This window comes from Podarcis gaigeae (genome assembly GCF_964106915.1).
Source record: "Podarcis gaigeae genome assembly, chromosome: 1".
Lineage (NCBI taxonomy): Eukaryota > Metazoa > Chordata > Lepidosauria > Squamata > Lacertidae > Podarcis > Podarcis gaigeae.
In genome coordinates, this window is record NC_139678.1 from 35,093,775 (window position 1) to 35,112,278 (window position 18,504).

The 18,504-nt window shown below is 42.2% G+C and overlaps 1 protein-coding gene across 11 annotated transcripts in view; it reads right to left on the reverse strand.

Annotated features, from left to right (window-relative positions):
• The window catches only part of NPAS3 (neuronal PAS domain protein 3), a 617,308-nt gene extending 599,638 nt beyond the window's left edge, over positions 1 to 17,670 (reverse strand). For 4 of the 11 annotated variants that reach the window (XM_083740959.1, XM_083740967.1, XM_083740966.1 and 1 more), the window contains exon 1: positions 13,189 to 14,550. Coding sequence is in view for 7 of the 11 variants with exons in the window: in XM_083740967.1 (XP_083597093.1) it covers positions 13,189 to 13,238 (50 nt within the window). In the remaining 4 variants the exon portion in view is untranslated. Of the gene's footprint in view, positions 1 to 13,188; positions 14,553 to 17,345 lie in introns of those variants that run through there. The other 7 variants (XM_083740962.1, XM_083740958.1, XM_083740960.1 and 4 more) reach the window with 5 other exon arrangements.
• Positions 17,671 to 18,504: the final 834 nt, after the last annotated feature.

Genomic DNA, 18,504 nt, shown 5'->3' on the forward strand with positions numbered 1-18,504 from the left:
ATTAGAGAAGCATCTTAGTCATTTCAATTTCTTTTCATAGATCGCCACACTGGATTTGTTAAAAGTTACTGCAAACACTACTTGCAATGACTTGTTAACTGTTGCCTTGGTCCTGAAAAGTTTGCCTTGCTGGAAACGGATGCAATAATGCAAGTATCAGCAATTACTAACTATCAGGTGTTCTGGGAAAGATGTTCACCCCACTTCAGTTGTAGATGTTTGCATGGTTGCTTATGACTGAATACACCAGATGTAAGACCTATTGCAGTCGTTAAGAGTCGTCAACAGGCCCATCACAGCTATCTGCCAATCACCCATTCCCACCACCCTTCTGAGTAATACCCCTCCCCACCTTCTCACTATATAGAAGGGTCTGGAAACTTCTGTTTCAGTGTATCTGAAGAAGTGTGCATGCACACGAAAGCTCATACCTAGAACTAACTTAAAAAAGGTAAAGGTACCCCTGCCCGTACGGGCCAGTCTTGACAGACTCTGGGGTTGTGCGCCCATCTCACTCAAGAGGCCAGGGGCCAGCGCTGTCCGGAGACACTTCCGGGTCACGTGGCCAGCGTGACATCGCTGCTCTGGCGAGCCAGAGCCGCACACGGAAACGCCGTTTACCTTCCCGCTGGTAAGCGGTCCCTATTTATCTACTTGCACCCGGAGGTGCTTTCGAACTGCTAGGTTGGCAGGCGCTGGGACCGAGCAGCGGGAGCGCACCCCGCCGCAGGGATTCGAACCGCCGACCTTTCGATCGGCAAGTCCTAGGCGCTGAGGCTTTAACCCACAGCGCCACCTGCGTCCCAGAACTAACTTAGTTGGTCTTTAAGGTGCTACTGGAAGGATTTTGTTTTGTTTTGACTATGGCAGACCAACACGGCTACCTATCTGTAACTGGAACAGATGTAGAGGCACATTCAGATGTGTATTCAGTTGAAAGTACTGAAGTGAAGACAAGACAACATCAGCATTTAGGTATGGATCTAGATAAATATCTAATTTATTACCATGATTCTTGATCTAAGAAACGATACAGTACAGTACAGATCTTCTAATCTTGAGCATGGGGAGGAATATATAATACACACACAACATTGAACAATAAAGTATCTCTCTAGTCCATAATTCTGTTGCAATCAATGGTCATGCATATGCTTCCAGGATATTAAGGCAACAGGAACTCCAGTTGTACAGTATGACCATAGAAGCTAGAATACAAAGGTATACTCAGATTATGGTTGCAACTAGCTACAATTAAGCACCAAGAAGTCTTCATGTTAATTGGATTCCACCTTAACTGGTATCTTGTCTTTAAAACTTGTATACCATTATTCCATCATACAAATGCAGAATTCAAGCCAGAATATGACAACCTGGATTCTAAATAGATTAACCAATTCCTGCAACAGAGTTTGGGCACTGAAACCCACTGCAATTAGTGGACTTACATGAAGTTAGGTCTGTGTTTGATTTTGGCTATTATGTGGAAGTAATTTTCATTTATATCAATAGAACATACTTCTGTGGTCTGTGTGTGTGTATATATACAGTACAAAAGTAGTTTGATTCAGAAGGGGTGCTACATAAGGAGAGCCCCGCATAAAAGCAGTCTATGAAACTGGCACTCGTTATTTTGAGGGATGGTGAGCACACAGATCAAATATGGCTCCAATGCTCGGGGGCTGGCAAGGTGGAGCAATTCCAATTCCCCCACCACACAGAAAATTGGGAAGATCTGCTTTTAAACTCTGAGTATTCGACCAGAACAATTTTTAAGCGCCTGGGAAAAGCAAAGTTAAATCAGACAGCTTATGTTAGTGCTTAATTTTTTATCTCTAATGTGTCATTTATTTCTAGCGGGATTTCAGCATAGCTTGTTTTCTCTGCATTGTGCATATCACACAAACTCCCTGGCTCTAGTTCATACACAATGGGTTCACTGAAACCAACAGTTCTTACTTTAGTAATGACAAGCCCCACTGATTTCAAAAGATCTGCTTTAAGTATAACTGAGTCTCGAGCCAACGAAGTTTCTGCAATCCTGAATAGCATTTCCTTACAGTAAATAACTGGTGCACTGAGTGCCATATGTACATCTGAACCCCCATGGAACTCAGATTACAGCAATCCACTTTAAATTACAGAATTTATCAACTATCCCCTCCCCTACTGATTTATATACTGGTATAAACTAAAACTACTTGCTTTTATTTCAAATATTTTCTCTTTACAAGAGTATACATGTTCTTGCCTATTCAGTTTTTAAAATCATATCTTTAAAATATATATTAATGTAAAAATCTATCGTATTTACTTAAGTTTAATGCGCCATCAAATCTAATGTGCACCTTAATTTTTGCAACATAATTTGGCCAAAAAAGGTGAGCATTAGATTCAAGTAAATACAGTAATAAAAATAATCCTCTTCCGCACAAGTAAATGTTGCAAACATGTTTCTTACAAAGTAACCATGAAACATTATGGTTATTAAAGTGAACATCCAGTCAACTAAAATGCTTTTAATATAAACTTTGCATCTTCAAATAATAGCATTTGAATGCAATTATTTCATTTATGCTGCCAAAATGTAGGGTAGGAAACAAAGCGATTGGGTGTCATACCAGAAACATATGCTTTGTTAAATATTATAAAGACAGTGGGAAAAAATATGAATGAATGCAAATATATTGACATTCACATTATTTTGGCAGGTTTATGATCCTCTCTGTTTCCTACAAACAAAGCATTAATTCATTAATACCAGTTTTCAGAATCTCTTTGTGAACCTGTAGTTTATACAGAACTGAAGCATAGCAGCCAATTCTGTATCCAGTGATACTTTTCACAAATAGGATCAGCCACTTTGTGCCATTATGAAGGTTAAGGGATAAACAACACACTCTACAAAAGTCCTTTTTTTATCCCACAGCCAATATTGTAAACATTCAGTCGTTCAGCCCTTTCCACTGACCTCCACCTTGACCTATAAAGACTATTACCTACAAGTGGTTGAGTATTTTGTGTTTCTCTACAATGCTGCAAGCCTATTCTTTCCTTGGGGAAAAAAGACTTTTATTCCAAAACTTAGCAAATTATACAGTTATGTTGAAATGGCATTCAAACTTAAAAGGGTAATTCTACAACAAACTGTATCATTTAAGCTAGTGCACCAGAAACGTGAACTTTAATCCAAGTGAGATTCAAAAGCTTAAGCGGCATGAATAGACAAGGGTGTGAAATGAAGCAATGAAAACCTCTGGTTTATATAAAGTACAATGTCAATGTTGCGTTCTCGTTCTCAAGCATATATTAACCATTACCAGCAATTTGAATGACAAATCTATACTTTTCAATTTACACAAATGCACAATTCCACAAAAGCCACAATTTTATCAAGTTGGGGGAGCCTCCAATCCTCTGTTTAAGTCTTCTTTCCTTGTTGAGAAACTGAACAGTGTTTATTAAGTTGTTGCAGCGGAATATAGGCTTCCCTGCACAAGCTAGTGTATCTGATGTGATTATTAGCTCTCCTGCTCTCAAGTAGAGGACCTAATATATCTCCAGATCCCTTGCCCAGCATTGCAGAATTAGCCACCGGTTGGAACATGACCAGAGAAGAGACTGTCTCTTCTCTAGATGAAAAACCTTGCAGGCCTCTATATAAAGCATTAGTAAACTGACCGGTCTCTATAATCCTGCCAAGTGCTAAAGAGATTTTTTTTAAATAAAATAAACTTTAGGGCAGATTATTCACAATACATGAAATATATACTCTAAATAGTGGGCAACAGTTTATTTTCTTCAGGATTTTGAAACTATAAAGGCAACCTAACCTTCTACTGATATGATTGTGATTTATTTATTTTTCATGTATAGGGACCTACCAGCCCTACAAATAAGTTCACATAATCACTGACCTCCAAAAATATTAGTCACTTGCTATGGATACATATGCAGATTTTTAAAGCACCGGGGGGGGGGGGTGTTAGGGAAACTCATTGGTTAAAAATACAGGTTACTAAAACCAAGCTGTTCCACAATTTACATTTTTTTAAATTGAAAAGAATCACAAAGATAGATGATAGATAGATAGATGATAGATGATAGATAGATAGATAGACAGACAGACAGATAATCAATCCCAGCAATGCATATGAGTGTTTCACTTATCATTCCCCTTCACTGTTTCTAACTGATTAAATATATATCATGGTTTTTTCCAAATTTGCTCCTATTTACAGCAAAACTATTTGGGAATTTTCAGGTAAGTATCTACATCTCTCCTCTCATCCTTTAATTTGACAAGGTTTAATTGTGAGGTCTCAGTGTCCGAAAAGGGGATTCAAGCAAGAGATGGTTTCTGAGGAATAGCAATTTGAATTTTCCCATACCACAAAATAGTACAGTCTGACACAGCCCTCTAACACCATATAGAAACAATTAATTCATAAGGGAGCTGCTGCAAATGTGATCAGCTATTTTATTTATTAAAATATATATGAATTGCTTTTTTGCCCACAAGGCCCTCTTAAGTGAAATACAAGATAACAAAATATAAGGCAACAATTTAAATTTAACAAACCATTATTAAAACAAAAGCAGAAAGCAGAAATTAAAACCCATCAAAAGCCATGTAAAACAATTTTTAGCTGGGGCCAGCATGACCTTCCTACGGTGGAAGTTCCACAACATGGGTGCTACCACAAAAAAGGCCCTACCTATTCTCTAGTGGGAAACACAGTAAGGTTTCTGATAAAGATCAAAACCACTGATTAGACTCACATGAGAGGAGGGACTTCAGACATCCTTCTCCCATAATGTTTAGAGCTTTGTTCAAATGGGCACAATTCAGATAACATTAGGGTGGCACCATGGTAAACCTCTCGTTGGTGCCATGCACTTTATTTTCATAAAAGCCAACAAATGGGATAAAGCAGAAGGTAAGTATTTTATTTATGTTGAATAAGCGTGGACCCAGTCTGTGTGCTGTATATTTTTGTTGAAACCTCAATTTGATTACGGTGAAGTTCACCTTCTGCATAAATGTATGCATGCCTGTAGCCAATATATATATTTCCCTACCCCTGGGTGCATATGAACTGGGTATTATGATATTCATACACAATGCATAGAACTACATTTTGGGTTGGGAGGATAAAATGAGACTGTGGTGATGCTACCTTGAGCACCCTAGGAGAAAAGGCGGGATTTACAAAATGATTGGCTGTATTTTGATTTATTTACTCTCAGATTTGTATACTATATTAATGAAGAAATGTATATTATATCTAGAGGGTGGGAAATGTAAATAGTAGGTCGCATGGTAACAAAATGCAAAAAATATAGTGTGTTAAAAGTTTAATTGTATATAAAATAAACACAGGGACTTCACAGCAGCTGTAATTGATAACACAACACAAACATCCTAGCTAAGTGAATGAACACCAGCAGTTGGATAAAAGCCCAGTATCTCAATTCAATCCAGAGGTGATATAACTGAACTTCTTGCTAAGTTGTAATTCAGCAATTTCACACAGTAATACCTCTTCAAGGTTTCGTTCTTCAAGAACAACCACTTTAAGATCAGCAATTACAGGTCCTGGGAAATGTTCCCCTGCTGGGGGTTTCAGTTGAATCCAAACAGTACCAAGTCTAATTGTTTTCTGTTGAAGAGGCATAGCAGTGAACAGAGAAAATGGTACAAGTAGATTCCCCGGTCCTATGTCATGTCACTAACTGGGGACAATTAGTACTCCATCTTCCTACAAGGATTATTAACTTTCCAGTAAGCATCCATTAAATTTGATCAAAATATCCCTCATCTTGGCTAGTATCTTAACTTCTCTCCCTCACAACCAGGTACTTTCTCATTTAACCAAATCAATTAATTTTCTGTATATTTATTTCAGTTTGATTTATAATGATTTGTAATGATTTTCAGCCCTAAAATGTGCCCCCAAAACTGTTTACATAAGAAAGCAAAACCATGCAATTCACCGTTATTCAACAATGAAACCTTCTAATCAAAACAGAGTTAAAACCTTCCATCATATATTTAAAAACCACATAAAACCTAGTCTTCATGTTATTAGTAGCTGCCAGATTAGTTATTGCCCATTATTGCAAGTCTCCTGACACTTTACCATTTGAGGCATGGCTCTCCAATGTCTGGAGCATCACTTTGTTGGAACGCTTGACCAGACACAGTGGTCTGGGGAGAGGCAAAATCTGACAATTTTGATGCAGATTGGTTTCCCTTCCTTGAATATATTAACAGGGAGGGATCTTCCCATATCCCTTTGGCTTCTCATTCTTCATTACGTTTGGGCTATTTAAATAGCATCTGATATTCAGTGAAGTATGATTGCAATTTGGTATACCGGTTTGCTGTTGTTATTTCAGTCTGCAACACTGTATTGCTTTGTTATTGGCCGCTTGCTTTTTTCTGTGTCTGCATGTTTTGTATGTCACAAAAATTCAATGAAAAGTTGAAATGCATATATTAAAAACCTGTAAAATCCACGTGGAAAAAGAACACTTCTGCTGCCTACCTAAGTGTCATCAGGGACAGAACTAGTTTCACCTTTGGGGGTGGGAAGAATTCCACAATCAGAGAGCTGCCCCCACACCCACCCTGCATATCCATGGTTGGTGAGACTGATAAAGTGCAGTTTCCATTCAAACGCACATTTTGGCGCCAAGGCCAATGAGGCTGAAAGGGGAGCTGCTGGGTGTCCCACCCATGGTTGCAGGGGGAAAGAAAATGGTGCTTTGGACCAAGCCACGGCTGTGCTATTTAATAAACGCCACTTCCTAGAGCCCCAGGTAAGCGGAGATTATTTTCTGCCCTAAACAGACAGAATTCAGTTGATCCAGACCACAAGCAGGCCTCTTCTGTGTAATACTGTAATGTGCCCTAAACAGGAATGTGAGAATTCTGTTTTTAATGACTGTTACTTTGTGAATAATTTATTCCTGTATTTGTTTTAATCACTGATGTAACTGCGTTGCTTATCTTTTGTTATACATTGCCCTGGACTCTGTTCAAGGGAGGATGAGTCATAAACAAAATAAATGATGATGATGATGATGATATGATAACAACAAAACAAACTTAAATCATTCTTTCTATTAAAAAAAAGGTGAAGAATCCTGAAGTAGCTCTAAAGAACTCTGGGTGCCTCTGATCATCGGTTAGATCAAGTAAAATAAGGAATTTATTCACGCAGTATCATAGAAGTTTTGCTCTATGCAAAAATGGAACAAATGTGAATTTTCATAAGAAAATTAAATCTCTTCCTTTAAATGAACCAGCACTCCATCTTTTTTTAAAAGTTCCGTTACAAATTTGAGAGTTTAAATGCATACACAATGGCTGCAGCAAACAAGAATTTTGAAATCAACCTTGTGAAAGAAGTAAAATATAGGAAGCTAAAGAACAAAAATGTGATATATGTAAACAGTTTATTCCTACCAAACGTGTGCACTCAATTAATTCTGGCTTTTCTTTAACGACAACAGAGCTTAAATGTATAGTCCCAGCGAGCGGGCCTATATTTTTCATGTTTAAAAGAAGACGCTATTCCCAGTATAGTGTATATCTCAGTGTAATACACAACCATATCATACTGTAAATTATTAATGAATACTTTCACTCAAAGTCCTGTTAAAATAAAGGGCACAGGAGAACTATTCATTCAAAAGCACTTTATATATTGTGAAACTACTGATCATACTGGTCACAAAACAATGTTGCAGTCACATCTGATACAGCAGCTTTCATATCCATACAGTGTTATCCTCCTGCAAATTTATATGGTATTACAACAAATTATGATTACCCTATCAAGGTCTCTAGGCATCAATAGTTCAAGCATCTCATTCTAACTATAAGCAATCTATATCAAAGCAAAAGGTGTTACAAAATATCCTATTCTATTCAGGTTGAACAACATAGAAACATTTCATTTTAATTATCAGTTTTAAGCCCTTATCAACTATAAAGTATCCAGCTGTATTTTGCAAATACTTAAGAAAAGTACTGATGAGAGCTACTGAATTTGTTGCTATTTAGTTCCAAGGGAATGGGTTATAAGACAGCAACTTGTGGTATAATATTCAGATTGATTGACCATAGGCGAAAGTCTCATACATGCAAAATATTCCACTAGAGCACCTCATGCTTATCCCCTCCTCCACACTTGAAATTAGATGGATATAATCAAAACGGCTCCTAACCAACACTAACTTCAAAAAACTTTCCATTATGCAATGGACAATTTTCTTCTATCAATGTTGGCTAAAACGAAGTCTAAACGTTAACTAACAGGTGAAAAGTAATTTCTAATTATTGTGCATCTAGCAGTTCAAAGTCTACTAATAAAATGGCTCCATCACATACAGAATTTTACCAAAAGTACTGTGAAGGATATGAAATTCCAGGGCAAATTAAAATATTTCAGGATATAGACTTTCCTACATGCAAACTACCAGTTTTAAAAACTACATAGGGCATAATAGCTTTACAATTGTACTTTTCTAATAAAACATTGATAGCATTTTTATTTGCTTAACAAAATGTATATATAGCTCAATTGCAGCAAAACCTCTAAGCATTTTATAAAACAATAGGTTACACTTAAAGCAGATGGATGGAAGCAGTGGCAAAACGATATTCCAGCAATGCCTATGTTTGAAGTGGCTCTGCTTTATAATTTAATAATGAAGCAGAACACCAAATTCTTAAAAGGTAAAAGTATTATTATAGCAACCTAGCAAGAAACTTCAAAGGAAGTTTAACTTGCTCACCATCTCACACCATGATGCCATGAAATAGCTTAGGATCTAGCATGCAACTTGCCCATAGGGAATTTTTATTCCCAGGTGGGATGCTAACTACTATATTCCAATATGTCCTGAAATTTCTGTATCAAGATTTAAAAACAACAACCACATGCTATATAGCTGTAACTTTTTTTGTTACAGAATCTTGGGATATGAAAAATACAGACAAAAACCTGTATGATTAAATCTCATTAGCTGCTAAAATCACATACTATATGTTGATCAATGCTCATACAAATAGTATGTGAACCCAAGTATGAATGCAGTAAACAAAATATATAGGCAGCATGTTTCAACATGTGCAACTGCTAATCCATAAATCAGGAATCAGAGATATTGTGGCAATGTGGGAGGTTCTATTTAATAAAGGTCATTATAACTCCTAGCTCTAGAGCTATAAGATCTAATATCCTCTCTGGTACCTCTATGATATGCCCATGCATTACTGTTCTTGTTGACAGTCTGTTGCCTTGGAAATATTTCATTATTTCAGTTTTTCCATTTGTAGACCCTTGGCCTTGTGATATGAAGGCCACCCTATTTCATATTTTCGATTATCATTTAAGCAATCTTCTGGAGCTATTTATATAAAAGCAAGTGTTAGACAATGCATATCATCATTTATCACTGCTGTGTTTAAGCATATACTCTAGCAAGAAATATAAAAAAATGAAGGGAGCTTTTTTTTAGTCTTTACTTTACAGCATAACACAGTGATATGCTTTACAAATCACTGTTGGCATATCACATGCATTACAATTGTGTGAATTTAACATCCTTGGATATTTCCACAGAGCTGGATAATCCTAGGTTCTTTTGAACCATTTTCTGTCTATAAGACTGTAGAAGTAAATGCAACAAGTTCAATAACTTTTTCTCAAATAATGACCAAAAAATGTTGAAAATTATCCATAGTTGCTAAATAACAAAGAATTCTAGTCTTTGTTTTTTTAAAATAATAATCTGTAGCTCACCAATTATAATATCCTGATATTTGTGAATATTGGACTTTTGCATAATGAATTCATTTTTAATATCTTAGCAGCAGAGTCCTAACCACACTTGTGAGTAAACCCTACTGATTGTCAAGGGACTTAGTTCCAAGCAAGTGTGCATTAAACTGAGGCTTACCCTACAGTTCTGTACACAGAGACCTCCTTATTTCAGTGGCGTAAGTAGCCCAATTCTATTTGTGTAAGTAGCACTATCTCCAGTGGAGCTTCCAGTTAAGCGTGGATTGATAAAACTGCAGCAGCGATGCATATAACAATGTGCAGGGTGAGGCCGTATAGTTTCAGAGAAACTGGACTTAAGCTTCTGAATGCAAAACCCAAGTAAAGTATGGACTGTATACTAAGAAAATACTATGCATTTGCTTAATTAAAAACAAATGCATTTTTAACTTATCTTACATTAAGAGCCAATATCATATCTTAAGCAGAGCCTCTCCCCCCCACTGCAAAGAAACAACTCAGGTTCCCTTAAATCCTAAAATAGCTGGAACGCCGTACACAGTGACAACAAGTTAAGCCTCAAGGCATAAAACAATGTTGTGGACACTAGGCCAAGCTTTGGGTTACTGGCGTTTCATGCATGTAGGCTACTTCCCTTGCTGAAATTATTACTCCTCCCACTCCCTACAGGATATAACTACTCTGATCCAACCTTTAAGATGACAGCATCAGAGCTGAACAAGAATATGCTATTAAAGGGCATTAAATTAAATACAGTATATCCTCCTACAACTTCAATCAGAATTTCAGACCAAGTGTTATTTAGTACAGCTCTCAAGTGGAGCAGAATAACAAATCGCACACTTTGATTTACCTTCTCCGAATGCCAAATGGAGACAGGTGATAAAGAAAGCACTCATGCACAGGCTATGAAGTTTCCCCTAGAAATTAATTCTATCTTCAAGATTCCTATCTTGAAAAAAATCCCAAAATGGCACACAAATATGCCTCTGCTGGAGAGATTACTGAAGCTGTCCCGGCAAATACACTTCTTGCTAATATAGTACTAGGCTCATAAAGGGGGGGGGAGGGAACAGGACTCTCTGGTGAGGGGGGTGCTTGAAAGGATGACAGCCTATATTGGTATTTATGTGTTGGCTTTCCTCCCCTCTCAAATGTACAACTCTATGTGCAGGAAACCAGCATGCTGCTAAAGACATTATTAGTAATACACAAATGCTTTTACAGTCACTGGAGGGAAAACACAGAATTTTCATAGCTAAAGAGAAGTAAAGGGACGTTAAACCTCTGATTTCCATAAATTTCAACAAGATGATGTATTTCCATCATGAGCATATCCAAATATAGCTTGAGGTACGAGATGCAACAGCTTATACTATAAACAAAGCACTAAGTACAGAATGAACAAAAGCAGAATGTTTGTATTTAAACCTATTTAGAAAATAATATGAAATCGGCTCAATTCCAAGCACTAGCTCAGCTGATACAGATGGCACCCTCAAATACCCATTTTAATCCAAGGAGCGGACGTATTTACATTTATACTCTCCCGATCAGTACACATTTTTAAAGCCAAATGGTACATTGTATCAGCATAAAGCAACAACTACAATTCTTCACATTCACCTGATCAATCATTATGCACCCCATAATATCTTTAGACATTTTTAAAAGCAACTCAGGGGCGGTTTTCATTTTATATCTCAAATGGGAACCTTCCTCAGCAAGCAGAACTGGAAAATCAAATGGAGCAAAAGAGGAAACCAATATGTACTATGGTCTCCATTTGGTCATATGGGATTCAAATGATGCTCTGGAGATTTTTCAAAGCATTTTGCAGTAACATCAGGTGAACTTGTAAACTTTGCAATATGTTGCTTAGTGGAGGAGGTACCCTGGAAGCTGTCCTTCCTTGCAGTGCAGTGGTGTGTCCTATCATTCCACAACTATTCTGCTCTGAGTAACCAAGCCTCTCAGTACCCATGGCAACCTCTATGCCATTCCCAATTGTCCTCTCTGGATTCCCCGCATCAGCACCCCTCCACTTTCCCTTGTGCAGGAATTGTTCTGCATAAAGAGAAGTGATGAGTCTCAACCTTGCCTGGAATTCACACCTTATGCTCCAGGAGCCCTGGCCTGTTTCTAGGAAGACTGGTTGTTCTTACCCAAAACGTGCTCTGCACATGCTCAGAAACAACAGACTCAAGGCTAAAACTTTATGAGCTCGGACAAAACCTATCAGCATGCTCTTGCAGAAAGGTCATGGGTGGCTTGCCCTGAAAGCTCACCTGCTTTCAAAGGTCTTTCATACCTCAATTAGCCCACTCATTCCTTGTTTCCAGTGGCTCGGCCACACGTACCCATTACTTTCCAAACGGGGCTGCCCCATGTGCCCATTAATTTTCAGTGGGCCGGGAATTCCCTTGTCCATCGAGAGGTAGCCCTTTTCTAAAGACACACTTTACTTGGAGACTCGGATGACAGCTGCGCAGACATGTCACCGACAATACGCGGAGCCGACCAGTAAAAGTGTATGGGAAGAAGCGGGAAAGGGGGGGAAGAGAGCGCGCGACGCAAACAGGAGTGTGGAGACTTGCAAAGGCGAGCCCACTTCTAGCCTCGGCCGCCACAGCAAACTCTGCCAGAGCATCTCCCCTGACCGCGCATTAGAGCAAACAAGTTCGACAGACTAAACGCCAACCTCGAGGTTGGTTCCCCGCCCCCCCCAAAAAAAAAAACCGCGGGAGGAGAAGGGCTAAGCGGAATTGTCGCCAGGCGCCTCCGACTAAAGTTGCCCCAGCAGTTGCGAAGAAGAGCCCGGCCAGTTCCGTTTCGGCCTAGCCGCACCAGCCCAGCCGGCCCTTCGACAAGGCAACGCTGGGCCTGGCGAAAGCTCCCCGCCTCTCCCCCTTCCGCCCCGCCGCCGCCACCTCCTCCTCCTCCTCGCCGAGACCATCCAGCCGAAAAGTTGCCTCCCGGGAATTCCGCCTCACTCCCCCTTCCTTCTCCCTCCCGCCAAACACCGACTCCTGCAATGTGCAGGATCGCTGCTGCTGCTGCTGCTGCCAGATTAGCCAAGTGTGCTGCTGTGTCTGTGTGAGCAGCAGCAGCAGCAGCAGACAAATATGCATGCACCAAGAGGAACTCCCGAGCAGCGCGAGCGGGGCTTTGCAGGCTGAGAGTCGCCGCCGCCGCCTGCCTGCCTGCCTCTCCTCCTCCTCCTCCTCCACCGCCAACCCCCTCCCTCCGCTTCTCCTTTTCCCGGGCATGGAAGCCGACCAAACCAGACCCGAGGCTGCAAGCGGCGGCGGCGGCGCCCCAGACGCAGGCAGGCGCTGCCGCCTCAGGTTCAATACAGAGAAAGTGTTACCGTTCTCGCCTGGAAGGATCCTGCTGAAAGCTTGGCTTGGTGGGCGCCATCTTCCTGGGCTTTTTTTTTTTCCTTTCCTTTCCCCCTCGCTCCCCTTTCCTCTCTCTCTCTCTCCCTTACTTTTCCCCCTCCTGGTGTGTGGTGTTGTGTCTAGCAGGAGCGGCGGCGGCGGCGGCAATGGCCCTGCTCAGGCAGGCAGGCTGAGGAAAAGTACGGAGGCCAATGCATTGCGGGCTCCCGCTCCCCGGCGCAGCGGTCCTGGCGCAGGTTGTTGCTTCGCTGCTCGGCTCGCTCGCTAGCGCCGCTGGGGCCCGGGCCGCCGCCGTCCAGAAGCCGACGAGCCTCCGAGAGAGCCCAGGCTCCGCCGCCTCCGAAGGCATGTCAGGCTCGGCGACGAGCGGCCGGCCGCGGCGGGCGGAGAAAGGCGCGCAGCCCCGGCGGGCACCCCGGCCGCTGGCATCGCCCGGCAGGTGTGGGAGAGAGAGAGAGAGAGAGAGAGCCCGCGGGACCGGCTCAAGCGCGGGGCCAGGCCATGGCCGGGGGAGGGGGGCGGGAAAGTGAGAAGTCAGGGCTCCCCGCGCTTGGCCGCTGTGAAAGTATTTCTGGGCATTTTCCAGCTGCTGCTCCGCCGGCTCCGACCGCTCTGACTCCTTGCGTGCAAAGAGACGCGAGAGCCTCCGCTGCCGGCGCAACAACGCCACTCAGTTGCAGTTTCGCAGACTTTCCTTCTCTGGAGCAGCGCAGGCGGCGGCGGCAGCAGGAGAGGGAGACAGAGAGGGAGGCTGGAGAGCCGCAGACAGGCACTCGCTTGGCGGCTGGGGACGGATTCTGGCAACAGGCTGCGCGCATTCGCGGAATGGCAGGGTCAAAAGAAGGGATAGGAAGAGTGTACTTTGCATGGTACATAGTGCACACGTTATATCTCTGTGTGTGCAGTACTTACATGCATATGTATGCATATGCACATGCAGAGGGGGGTGTTATTAGTGTGCACAGATCTGGGTGCCTATGCGTCTATTAGCATACGTGCGTGTCTTTATGTACACAGCATGTGCGCGTGTGTGTGCACGGAGGATGGAATGACATCTTTCAGCTACGCAGGCTGGCTGCACATGCGTCTGACTCTTGTCCTCCGTCCAACTACCGTAATACTACGGAGCGGACGCGAGACTGCGCGGAAATGGGTGCAAAAGCAATCCATCGCGAGGTACAGTTTACCGTATTTCTCGTGGCACAGCGATCGCCCGGCCTCCTAGGGAAAGTTCACGCTCTGTGCTTAATACGGACTGCTATTGTGTCGGTTTATAAACTTGAAAAGGAAATGTGTGAAATAAAGGGTGGGAGTGAGCATAGTTGAGGAAATGGTGTGGTTATTTTTAATTTTTTTTTTAAGTTAAGAGCCCGAGGGAGGGGGCACTTGTCGAATGTATATTCCGAATGTCAGCCGAAAAGCAGTTCCATGTCAGTAATGTGTTAAGCACCCTGCTTTTGTTCCTGGAGTAACAAAAAGTTAAGTTTTCAAGCAAAAGCAGGGCAAACAGACCATTTAAAATCTAAGGTGTTCCAGCTGGATTTTGAAGGCAATTAAAAGGAATGCAACTAATCCACACATGCGTAGGTAAGAGGATGGCTGCATAAGGAGTTTGCAAAGTGCTGGAAAGTTTGGCTGCAGGGCGCAGTCAGTGACCCCAAAAATATGATCTCTGCCACAGGAGGCAGCGAGTTTGACCTGCCTGATGTCCCTCAGGACTCAGAGAAGCAGATACAACCAGCCTGAGTAGCTTGCATCCTGGAACTCTACAAACTGCTTCTGTCTCTCTCCCCGAAACACTATTCATTCACCTTCTTCTGATTCAAACCCATCAGAAGGAGTCCTTCTTTTGTATTACGGCACACAAAAATCATTAGAGATAAACAGTTGTAAGGAAGTACATCTGCGTAGAAAGGGACCTGCTAATTATTTTGTCACAGAATATAAATGCTGTTCCTATAAACTCAGGTTTGGAGGATTCTGATCTTACAGGATTCCATGGAGGCATTCTGAACACCCTTTAACTTCCCCTATCCTACTAAAAAGCAATAAAGTTAACAGGTGTCATTTGGGTTTTGTAATGAGTGTGGAAGAAGTAAAAATACCCTCCTGCCTTATTGGAACAATTTCACAGAATCACATGGAAGAGTATTTTTAATAGCTCAAATGAAAGAATACAACTTGCTTTTCATCTGCATGTGCAGAGTTAATATTCTGAACTTTTAAGGGTTTTATTTTACTGTGCATTTTGAAAGGGAAGAATCTTGGAATATAAATTTGAATTGCAAAAGAATGAACCTATACTAACTAAATTAAGCTCTTGGAAGTAGGTCCCACAGAGTATAATAGGACTAATTCCCATGAAAGTGTACATAGAACTGCAGCCTTACAGTGCAGTCCCCATGTCTACTCAGAAGTAAATCCTTATAAATTCAATGAGGCTTACTCCCAGGTAAATAGGCATTAGCTGGGATAAATAGCTGCAGGTTAGAGGTAACTATATCCCTTTAACTCCTCACAGCTTAGGCAATTTTACATTTTAATACTATAAACTGATATGGTACATATATTCTTTCCAATGCATAATAATTTCTCAGGAAGTATCTTGCACTTGTGTAAAAATTAATCTGCTATTTCTGACCCTTGACTTCCCCCTACAGAGGCAAAACTATTTTGATTCTTACACTGTGCTTCCTATTTAAAGAGGTTTCCTCTGTAATTTTAAGAATTCTCCAAGTGACAAAAAATTGTAATTCAGAAACCAAGGAAGGCTAGAGCTACACCAACTTTTATCTATCTTTTATATCTGTCACGCAGCACTTTATATAAAGAATTCCTGTCTTTGCTTTAAGCAAAACAACACTATTTTGAATTTCAAACATTCACAGGCTCTGAGCATGCTTTAGCGTCTCTTGAGATGACTTCAAGAATCTCAAGAGTTTATCCTAAATGTGCAGAAGTATCAGCAGCACGCAGTTTACGAAAAGCAAACTGTTTCCCAAACTTAGCCCTAACAGCTGTCTGTCTCAATAATGATGGACAGAGTGGGGTCATAGTCTAACCCTTAATGGTTGAAATATAAACATTGGTGGTTCTAAAGAGTTCCCAAACCAGTGAACTTCAAAATTAAAGTTTAAAGTATGAGTTGTTTATGTTTGCACACATCCTTGAGCTTCTCATCTAATATTTCATTTATCGTGACACTTAACAGTTGGAGCAACTTAGAAGGCACCAAAAAGAATAAAATAATGTTGCAGGGTGCAGTCTAAAATTAGTCTCTTGCTCCCTTTTTATCATTGCATCTTTGCTGTGATCTTCTAGTGACAAAGAAAAGCAAACAAAAGCATTATTGTTTATTAGGAAAAAAGGACTGGAATGCCATTTAATTATAGGTCCTGTTGACATTACCACCTGTCTGTGAATGGTTGAGGGAGAGTGAAAAGGTGAGCAAGGTCCTTAAACTTCACTATGACTTATTGCCTAAGCCAACTTGGTTATGTTTCCTTCCTAAAGGAGCTGTCTGTGAACCTCTGAAATTTGCATTAGAATGCATTTCAGTTGAATACTCCACAGTGCTGAGCCCGCTTAGGGTTTCCTGATAGATTTTCCCCTAGTAACAGGTGACATGCTAATACTGTTGTAATAAAAGTGTGGAACTGCAAAGGGTGAAACGCCAAGTGAAAACTCTATCTTGTTCAATTGAAAGCAAATTATCAATCACAGTAGGGTGATCAATTATACCTTTTGGCTGCCATGCTGTGGGGTTTGCACAAGGCATTGACATTGAGAAATCCCTACTTGAGGAAGGAGGCTAAGCAGACAGGATCCCAAACTTTGCAGCAGAAGTGGGAGGAAGATCCTCAGCCCTTGAGCTGCCATGAATCTCACTTTTCCCCTTTTTTTTGTTATTGTTGCTTTCGAAGCTCCAGGAACATTTCTGGGCACCGCTTTTAAAAGATCCTTTTTTGTTTTAAGTGCCTTGGTACCCCCCTCAAAAAGAAAAAGCAAGCAAGACGTGATTTCTTAAAACTGAAAAACAAACGAGCACAGAAAGACACACAAGACACGCACAAAAACAAGTGAGGAAGCCTAATCCACACGCACACTTTGGGGGTTGTGTACTTACCGTTGTTGGTAGGAAGTGATGCCCTGGACGTTTTGCGGGTTCCCGTTGGCTGCGGAACTGGCTCTCCCCATGCCCGGACCGGCCGGCACTCCTCCCGCCGCCCCGCCGGCCGCAGCTGCAGTCACCTGCACGCTGAAATCCGGGAAGATCCGGATCATCCCCGCGGCTCAGCACCCAGCGAGTGTTGGCGAAGAGGTACAGCAGCTCCTCTCCCTCCGGCGGCTGCAGCAGCAGAGCCAGGCACACTGCAATCCCATTAGTGAGCGGCGGCCACTGGGAGGGAGGCACGGCGCTTTGATCTGAGCGGCTGGGCTGAGATTGAGTTGAGGCGGGGGGGGGGGCTGGGAGTGAAAAGCGGGGTGGGGGGTTAGAAGGAGAGGGAAGGTATTTTCACCAATCTGCAAACATGCAACGTGTCAGGATTCGGCGGGAAGGGAAGGCTGCAAAAATTTAAAAATAGGGGGGGGGGGGAATCAAAGAAGGGAAATCTCTACAGTCCAGGAACGAGGAATCCGAGCGGAGAAGGGACAGCGCAGAGAGAGAGGAGGGGGCGCGCGATTACTTTCGCGTGGCCGTGAAAATGATGGGCAGCAAATATTGCCTCCCGCCCCCTCCTCCTCTCTTCCTCCTCCGCCCCCCAAACGCAAAAGTCTTGGAGGGTTTCCTCTGTTGCTCAAGAACGACGCTGACCGCGGAGCGGTGGGCCAGAACCGACAGGGCTGGGGCGGGGGAGAGAAAGTGGCGGCGAGGAGAAGAGTCCCCTCTCCAAAAAAAAGAAAAGAAAAGAAAAGAAAAGAAAAGACGAGTGGCGGAGGAAGCAGCCTGCCGTTAGCTCAAGTTCTTGGGAACTAGCGTTGCCTTCCCCCTCCCTCTCTCCTCTTCTTCTTCTCCTCCTCTCCCCCCCCCCCCCGGCCGCCTTCTGTCTTTGCTCTCTATGAAGGGCTGATTTGCACCCAGGAGAAAACGCGCGGCTTTTGTGCAACGGCAGAGTTGCTTCTCTATTATAGGGAAGTGACTCTCCTGCCCTCCTAGTGTGCGCCACTGTTATTGCTACTCAAACTTGGGAAGGTGGGGTGGGGGTGCGCGCCCGCGCGCGCGCGCCTGCCTCTCGCCTAGCTGCCTGCTGGACGCACCGGTCCGCGTTGTCGCTTCTGCCAAC